This window comes from Lagenorhynchus albirostris, chromosome 12, assembly GCF_949774975.1.
Source record: "Lagenorhynchus albirostris chromosome 12, mLagAlb1.1, whole genome shotgun sequence".
NCBI classification, from domain to species: domain Eukaryota; kingdom Metazoa; phylum Chordata; class Mammalia; order Artiodactyla; family Delphinidae; genus Lagenorhynchus; species Lagenorhynchus albirostris.
This window is the reverse complement of record NC_083106.1, coordinates 50,647,991-50,657,700: the sequence shown is the minus strand read 5'-3', so window position 1 is coordinate 50,657,700 and position 9,710 is coordinate 50,647,991. Positions and strand designations below refer to the sequence as shown.

Sequence of the window (9,710 nt, the reverse complement as noted above, 5' to 3'; positions counted from 1 at the left end):
CTTGAGATGAGACCTGTCTTGACCACAAAAAGTGAAACCTGTCCTCCATCTGCCTGACTTGTTTTTCTCTACTTTCTTTTTTCCATCACTTATCACCTTCAATTATACTATTTAAATTACTTATCAATTATGTTTATTGTTCATTCTTTTTCTCCTCTTTTAGAATGTACAGCAGGGGTCTTTATTTGCTTTTGTTCTTTTCTGTTTTCTTTGTATCCCAAGCACAGTCTACTGTTAGCTTTGTCCTCCGCCCCTCCCCTCGGCCTCAGGTCCCTGCACCTGGAGCCCATGAGGAACCCGTCAGTGATGGTCTTCCGGGGTAGCCCCGCTGTCGGAAGCAGTGGTGCAAGTAAAGACACGTGGGTTGTACAGTGCAGCCCCTGTGGAGGAAGGTGCCTGGGTCCCAGCTCCAGCTCCGTCACCAACTGTGACAAGTCACTTCTCTTATCTGAGTCTTTGTTTCCATGTCTCTCCCTCACGTCAATGCCTGGCCCTCTGTGGGCGCAGCTGGAAGTGTGATCTACTTCAAACCAGAGCTGCTGAGAAGGGGCCTCCCAGGTTCTCAGCACTTGCATACACGCTGTCATGAACTCCCCACGGTAATGCCCCTCCATGGAGGTAGCACCAAGACTAAAATCCATGGATTCTGTTCCCGTACCTACATTCTCTCTGCTTATATTAGGCTGTGGAGAGATTGGGGGACAGGCACTCGGTTCAATCAGATTTTAAGTACCTAGCACTAAATGCAAAGAAAATTTTACGAATCATACAGAGGGAGATGGAGGAAGGCTTTTTTTTTAAGATTTTTTTTTCTCGCTCTAAAAATTATTCAACACACTGAAACAGTCACAATTCTACTCAAAACTCAGTTTTAGTATTAGCAAACCTAAAATCATCTAAAGTGCGCTGCCCCATTTGTGTCATTCCTGATGCTCGGAGCGATACCCTGTCATCAAGTCAGCAGACTTGAAAGATGTGGAGGTTCAGTGTATAAAGAAATAATACTGTGAGTCATAACACTAGTTTCATCTCCAATTCTCAAAAGCACTATTCGGAAAATCACAGTAATCCTCATAATTTGCATGATAATGGGCCCGGATCAGCATTTTGTGAGTGGGGTAGGGAAGCTGGAGCACGATCTCAGGACGGTGGAGAAAGAGCAACTGCAGAGTCCGGAACCAGGAGTTGGTTGTGGGGAAAACAGCAACTCCGAGACATTTGGAAGGGATGCCCTGCTTCCCTTCAACTTGGGGTACCTCTTCTGGTGCTCCCCCTTCTCTCTCTCATATATGTGTTGTCACATCAAGAAGAGGAGGCTCTGGAAAATTTTGGAAATTTGATGTACAGCACAGCCAGCAACAGGAGTCCCAGGAATGTGGCAGAGAATCAAGAAATTATAAAAAGCTGGAGAGGGCTTCCCTGGTGGCGCAGTGGTTGAGAGTCCGCCTGCCCATTCAGGGGACATGGGTTCGTGCCCCGGTCCAGGAAGATCCCACAGGCCGTGGAGCAGCTGGGCCCATGAGCCATGGCCGCTAAGCCTGTGCGTCCGGAGCCTGTGCTCTGCAACGGGAGAGGCCACAGCGGTGAGACGCCCGCGTAACGCAAAAATTAATTAATTAATTAAAAAATAAAATAAAAATAAAAAGCTGGAGAAACTTTGGATGTGATTATAAAGCAAGTAGACTAATTTTTTACAAAGATATAGATGCAGAGTAATCCATATAAATGAGGGAGGCTAGAGTTATCCCAGCAATATTACTGAATATCTCCTTGGGAGTCCTCAGATGCACTTTAAATAAAAATCATGATTTTTAAAAAGGCACTCATTGAATTTTAGTCACATGCTTAATTTTTCATCGAAATATCAGCAAATTTGACTACCCTCCCAATTCATCATCTCTAAATGACTTTTCACAGTAAAAAAAAATAATAAATATTCTCTCAAAGGATGGTCAGATGCCAGCACAACTGTTCAGAAGAATATTTCAGAGGTTCCTCAATTATTTCAACCAAAGACACTCCAAAGACTCCCTGGACTTGGATAGCATCTTAGGAAAAAGGGCACCACTAAAGGAAGGGCAGCTGTTCTACAAGGATCCACTCACTTGGAGGCACACGTTCAGTTTGTTGGGAAGAGTGGGATTTTGGGGGCGGGGGGCAGGACACGTTTTGGGTTGAGGTTTTGGGCAAAGGTACAGAGGCAATTATCAAAATCTTTTATGGTTATAATATATAACAGCTATAGTGTTCATTTTTAGACACCCTGTTTGCACTATCACACTGCTCTGGATTCAATTTGGAAAATTCTGTATTTTTTTTAGTTGGTGCACATGTTAAGTGAACGGTCTTCAACTGTAACATAAAACTATCTTTGACAATAAAACATTTGCAAGAGGTTTAAATGCACACTATTCTCAAGGAACATGGCCTCACTGGTCCTAACGGTCACTAAATAGAACTCATTCTCTTTGAAAATAAGTACTCTATACCTCTTTGTAAATAGAAGTTATTATATATTTTGAATTCCAACTTTTGAGAGACAATTTTCTATGAATATCTCATGTTTCTGCAAACCTTGTGAGCAGAGGCACACTGCTTTTGTTCCAGACTATCTTTTTATGCGTGCATAGGAAACAGCCTCGGAAGAAAGAGTATCTCCCTCTTGGGCAGCTTTGCTTGCATACTCTTTTTTTTTTTTTTGCGGTACGCGGGCCTCTCACTGTTGTGGCCTCTCCCGTTGCGGAGCACAGGCTCCAGACGCTCAGGCTCAGTGGCCATGGCTCACGGGCCCAGCCGTTCTGCGGCATGTGGGATCTTCCCGGACCGGGGCACGAACGCGTGTCCCCTGCATGGGCAGGCAGACTCTCAACCACTGTGCCACCAGGGAAGCCCTGCTTGCATTCTCAAAGAGTAGGTTTCAATTCCTCAGCATGTGCAGCATCCACCTGAGCTACTCCAATCAGCCCCATGGAACTTGGGAGACAGAGGAGTAGATGGGGAACAGGAAGCTCACGCAGCCTCCAGTGCCTCTGACTTGGGAGTCTCCTGTCTTCTGCCAGCATCCATGGCACTGTGGCAGGTTAACTTGTTAGCTTGCACACACAGTAAAAATCTCAGACCCTTCAATAGTTTTTGACATCTACCATCCAAAAATTAATTTTGTAGAATAAAAGGATTTTTTTTGTCCTGACTTCCCACCTCTCTCAAGCAATCTAATACATTTGTATTAACAGACGTGGATTGTCTTTGGGAGTTTGTTGCAAAGGGGCTTAATGTTTCTAGCCAGAAAACCGAGAAGTAAATTTAATATATTAAAGGACACATGTAATAAAGGCTAGGGTTAGACAGGAATACAAAACATTAAAGGGAAGGAGGTAAGCCTAGAAGGTGGCGATAGAAATAAATTACACAGTCATGTCTTTAATTTTGGTTCTTTGTGTCACAAACTAAACCATTCTTTGCTAAAGAAAATTATAGCCCTATCGCCCTCTACTGGAACCAGGCTAGAAACTACAGGGAAATAGTTTTAAAGTTCTTTATGGAATCTGCTCATAATTATCCAGATTTTAAAGTGTACACTTCAGGTTTCCAGTAACCCAGCCTGGCAGGTTAATGCTGGACCATCTAATGCCGAAAAGAGTGGACAGTCCTTCTCATGCTCACCTGTAATTTGTAGCAGCCACTGACTGCAGGGACCACTAACAGAGCTGTAGACTTTGCTGGAAGTCCCTGGAAGCCACACCTAGCACTTCTGCCCTCACCTGTCACACTTTCTTTCCATGGACAACAGCTGCTTAGAACCCTCCCCTCATCTATTAACCCCATCACCAAACCTACTCAGTTCCACCTCAAAAAATATCACTTTGCTACACAGTGAATGCCAACCCTTCAATTCCAGCAGAGTAGCATCATTTTGTGAACTCAAATGGTGAGTGCCAAAGGTCCAAACCTTCATTTTTGCTTAAATGGCGGTATATCAACACTTCAAAGCAGCATATGCAAATATTTTGATCATGCATTGAAATCAGAAAAGAATGTATAATGCACCAATAAATGTATTATTTATTTACAAATTATAGAAGTGTACAATTGTACAATATATTATGTACATTATAAAACACACAAAAATAGAAATTTAAAAGGCTGAGATTAAATACAAACAACCGCTTTAACATTTTCCCAGTGGACTGATTACCTGCATATTCCTGGGAGGTACACGCCCCCACCTGAAGCCACAGCCCTAAAGCAGGCCAATGATTGCTAGACTTGAATTTTTAGCTCAAGTTACAGAAAAATGTACAAGATCACAGCTTTTTTTTAGTTTTGCAAAATAGCTCTAGCATCAAGTTTAAATGTGTGAAGATGCTTGATGCTAACTTTTTAAGACATATTTGGGCTAATCACTGCACAGCTGGTAGGTAATATGTCACATTATGGTTCACTGATAGCTGTTTCAGTTACTATAAGACAGATTAAATAGGGGATTTCATGGAGTTGAATAAGAATATTTGGGGAGGAAAATGCTTTAAAGAAACACTTAATAATAAAGGATGAAGGTTTGCCTTTTTCTTTTTTTAAGCCAACAAGTAGCTAGCACCTTAAAAAACTCCTCTGCCTACAGTGGAAAGACAAACTAAAAAAGGCATTCCAAACAATGGTCATTAGCCAATGCAAATGGATTAAAACAGACTGCCACAAATCTGCCTGCCCTAATACCTATGAGTCATTAAGAACACAAATTCTTTGATTTTTACAGCCCCAGTGTCCAATCACAGACCCAGCCACACTGAAACTCAGTAAATATGTGATGATGAACAACCCCTCAAAAAATATGCGAAGTGCTTGCTGAATTGCATTTGAAGTAACAATTGTTGCTAAAGACCACTCCAGTATCTGGTTTTGATTGGCTGATAAATATTATGGTCGAGAATTATATGCTCAGAGAACCTCATTACATTCCTCAACACCCTTGCTCCCTTTTTCCACATCAGTCCATTGGTGACCACCCACTCTGTTTCCACCCAGGGCCTGAGCTTCCACCTCGCAGTGGAGCCCTGCAGCCAGACAGGCTCAGCATCCTTCTGCACCCCTCAGTGCAAGCTGGGACAAATACAGTAATGTTCTACACAGAAAACCTTATTCAATGTACTCAATTTAAAAAAAATATTCACAAACATTTTTTTTTAATTTTAAAGGACATGAACACCTGACTTCAAGATTGAGATATGCACATGGGGCCTAAATCAAGTTTCATAACACAAAAATTTACAACTGAAAGACTTTCAATTGTGGTCTCCTCTGGACGAGTACCTTTTGTTTTAATAGGTACTTTATCAATTTAAAGAGAAAAATATTATACAATTTAAGTAGCTTAATTTCATAAATAACCAGTTTCACTTTGTATATGCACACTGAATGTTTTCGCCTATATATTCATCTATTCTGTTGACAAAACGTCAGTGTTTCTTGATGGGAACAAAACTGAAACTGCACTCAGTGAAAGTTTCCATTTGATTAAATGCAAACCAGGGTAAATTAGTTATTAAATCTCAATAATAGAGAAAGAAAGAAGGGATGTAGAATTCAGAGACTTGCTGGAAAGATGAGAACTATAAAATGAAGGCTCAGTTCTTTCACTATTGCAATATGGAAAGAGCTCATTAGAAGAAAATGTCTTATTTGGTTAGGAAGTACACATATATCACACAAATGGCAAAGGAAAACAGGCTAGTAGGGTTTCCTAATGAGGTGATGCTGTTTTTTTAAGCACTGTGGTGAGTTACTGGGTTGTAAAACCATCCTCTAGCCTTAAAATCAGAAAGAAGCCAGTGTGAATAACTTACAAAGCCTCTTTAAGACAAAATAGCCACTAGAATAGAAATACTTTTCTTGAAAAGTATCTTTCAAGAAAACCAGGAGTGCGCATACTACACATTGTTTCATTTGCTCGCTTTCCTTGCCTTCATGCCACCTGCGTTTTCTCTAACCTCTCCTTTCACTGGATGCTACAGGCTGGCTCACTCCCTTCCACCTCACTTAGGTGGCCAGCAGCTTCCCAGCAAAACCTGACTCGAAAATTAAACCCACCCTCTACTTATAAAATGAAACAAATCCTCAGTGGCGCTTCTGCTTCCCAAGGAAGGGTCTCACTAACACCTTTAAAAGAAAAATAGGTGATGGAGGTTCCACTGAAAAAATTGCTTTGACTGTATTATAGGAAATATTACATCCTAAATTTAGAACCCAAAAACCCCCCATTCATGTTTTTGGTTAAGTTTCAAATTTTATTTCCAACTACTGCAGTAACAAAATACCAGTGGTAATTCTGCATGGAAAGTGACAACCTTCTAAGTAAAGAAGGTCACAAATTAGTATTCCAAGAGTACTTTGGTCTGTGGAGATTTTGATAGGAGAGGATTATTACAATCAGTCCTATAATAGAGACATGCTTCCTCCGTATCTAGTAATACCTCAATAACTCAGCATGTACACATTTCTGCTCTTTATACGCACTCCCTTCCAGGTTGTACTGTGTGAGAGTGTGAGGGGAAAATTCTTCCCAATCATGGGTTTTTCTATAGTATACAGAAATAGCAATCACATCAGCAGTCATGTACATTATTATTAAATTTTTAGTTGAAAAATAAAAGAATGAGTTATCCTATCATATCCCTTTCTGGGAGTAAAAAGACACACCATTACAAACGTAAAATGAGTCAAACTTCTATTTTATTGACAGGAGTCCAAAATGAATACAAAAAAATGCCTCGTTTGCATGTTATATTTTTCCTTAAAAGGCTTCTGATAGAGTCAGGTAGATTAAAAGCTAAGAATGTATTTCAGCTTTTATAATGAACCTTTTAAAAAAGGTTTAATAACATAAGTCACCAATATCAGAGAACATATGGTCCCACAATCATTTTTAGATCTACAGCTTATAAAAAGAATTAGATCCTGTATTGATCTGCTAAAATAGAGGCTTAAAAATGTTTTAAGCCATTAAAAGCCATTTTTATAATCTGATAACTCTGGGCAATTAAAAGAAGGAAAATCCCAAAATGTAGCCCTCTATATTATGTGGAATGTGACAGAATGCCAACTTACGACCAAGATAGGCAAAAATAAAATGTTTAAAGCTATGAATGGAGCTGTTATAAATACTCTTGTATCACTGCAAAATGTCAATAAGTGAATAGAGCTTACCAAGAGATTAAAACTTGAGCAGATGTTACTTAAAACATTTGTGGTGTTTACCATACTTTAACGTTTGTTAAAACTAAAGCTAAACAAAGAAAAGTCGCTCATTTATAGACTGTTTTTCATGTACCTTTACTTTCACTGGGACCATAAATGATCAGATAATACATAGCCCACACTTCTGGACAGTTATAACGAAGGGTTTATTATCATTTGCAGATGAAATAAATGCACCATCCCATACCTGAAAGGCTTTCACAAGCCTTAAGCATTTTTCAGACTGTACCAAGGCACCACCACTGCCTAGTTATATTATGCACCCATTTCTAGTAAAGAACTAACACCTCCTTCAACATCAGTTCTGCACTGTTTCTGGTTTATTACACACTTCCAAAACAGCAAAAATTTGCAAATATGTGCAAATACTGTGGTCCATTCATAGTACTGCTTAGTCATCATCTTCCTCCTCTTCTTCCTCTTCCTCAAAGCTATCTTCAAAGCCCTCGCTGTCCTCCTGGTCTTCATCCCCCTCTACTGCTGTATCCCACTGTGGGTGATTTTCTGGCACAGGCTTAGCCTCATGAACTTCCAACTATAAAAAAGAATTAAATGTAGACTTCAGAAACTTGGGGAGGAATAATGGGAGAAATACCTGGTAAAGAAAAGGTTTCTTTGACTGCAGCAATTATAAAGAAATAGATTTTAAGCTTTTAACTCTAAATTTAACATACTTAGAACAGATATTCTTCCCAGAAATAAAAAGGTAAATCTACTAACACGTAAGTATAGTTAAATTTCTAATGTAGTTTGATTTTAGGAGCTTATACTATTTATCCTGTGGCATGAAAGATGAGTAATTGTGATTCTTGAGTGAGAACACTGAGTAATGTCTTAATAAGTCTTCTGCTGATGAAGAAAAACTCAAGTGTGACTTCCAAAGAGGTATTTGCAGCCTCCAGACTCATGAAGTAACATTCTACAGCCAATGGAAAGAAATACAGTATTCTCGTGGGGGAAAAAAAGGTATGTCTTTGCTGGCTCCCTTCTCTTAGGTCTCCAGTATACAGTGCAACAATATTTCTTCAGCACAATCTCTCTAACACAATAGCATGCCTCTTATAAAAAGCTCAAGTGAAACAGTAAACACTGATGGGAGTGTGCTTCAAATGATACACAAATGTATACTCTAAAATGATCAGAAACAAATTAGTTTTGGAAACCAATAAACACTACAATGGAATCTGTGGGAAAACACATGTGCTTTTTAAAGAAAACAGAACCCATTTGGTGAGGCCCTGTAAAGTTACAGCATATTACAGCACATTAAAATGTATCACGTAAGTTATACTCAAGGTTCTAAATCATTACACTCTGTTAATACAACTTAAGTTTATTATTGAAAGAGTAGTCCATCAAGTATATTACCTAAAAGTATGAGATGACCTCTTTTTCTATTATTCTACATTTCAAAACTAGAAAACCTTCCCCAGTATATTAAGCATTTATTCAAATAGACAACCATATGCAATGCATAGTCATTATTCTTACCTTCAATGGTTTAATCTGATCCAAACCCATATAGGAGTCTGATCTTAGAAACACTGTATATTGATAATTTCCAGGCTTTCCTGGTGCAGGAAACTTCAGTTCTACCTAGAATATAAAATCAGCACTTAAAATCTGTATTTTGAGGAGTGGAAGAAACAACAGCTCACTCCTAAAATATTTAGACCAGAGTATTTAATAGCTAGGGTTTACTCAGATGACACAGGAGGTCCTAATAAATGTTACAAAAGTTCTAACAACAACAAATACACACGTATATGACGTTTATGTCATATATATACTATACAAAAAGAAAACAAAAAGAGGCAGAATTGATGGGGTTAATTTCTATCTTCACAATTCAAGAAAGCATATTTAAAGCGACCAAGTTCTATGTTGACCATCACATCCTTACAACTTGAAGAAATTAAGTTGGGTATAAAAGTAAAATAAATGAAATGGACTAAAATAGACTTCACCAGAGAGGAAAGAGTTCTTGCCAAATTTTCTTATTTCTACAACAAATGCTGTGAGATAATAGAAAATATATACATTGGTCTCTGCCCTCAGTTCCAGGTAAAGAGCTCCTCAAACCCCTGTAATTTCCTAAGTGATAAGAGCACAAGGAGCATCTTTTGTTCTAATATTTGGTCTTTGACTCTGGTTCCTGACACTGAGCTTATAAATCCCTTGGAATTTCCTGGATAAGAATGAGTTCTCTTCTAATGAGGTGGCTCTTGGTGGGCTCCTAGATGAGGACTGGTCACCAGAAAGCCCAAACCACGATGAGAGGCTTAGAACTTTTAGTCCCACGCCCCCAGTCTCCAGAGAAGGGCTGGAAACTGAATTAATGATCAATTATGCCTTTGTGATAAAGCCTCCATAAAAATCCCCAAAGTAGGGGTTCTGGAAGCTTCCGAGTTGGTGAACATGTGCAAGTGCTGGGAGAGTGGATTGCTCAGAAAGAG

General features: G+C 39.2%; 1 protein-coding gene across 2 annotated transcripts in view; it reads right to left on the bottom strand.

Annotated features, from left to right (window-relative positions):
• Nucleotides 1–4,037: 4,037 nt before the first annotated feature.
• The window catches only part of SEC63 (SEC63 homolog, protein translocation regulator), a 69,642-nt gene continuing 63,969 nt past the window's right edge, over nucleotides 4,038–9,710 (bottom strand). For both annotated transcript variants that reach the window (XM_060167639.1, XM_060167638.1), the window contains 2 exons: nucleotides 8,746–8,850; nucleotides 4,038–7,789 (listed from right to left, as the gene is read on the bottom strand). In XM_060167639.1, the coding sequence (XP_060023622.1) occupies nucleotides 7,646–7,789; nucleotides 8,746–8,850 (249 nt within the window). In that variant the 3' untranslated portion in view covers nucleotides 4,038–7,645. The remainder of the gene's footprint in view (nucleotides 7,790–8,745; nucleotides 8,851–9,710) is intronic.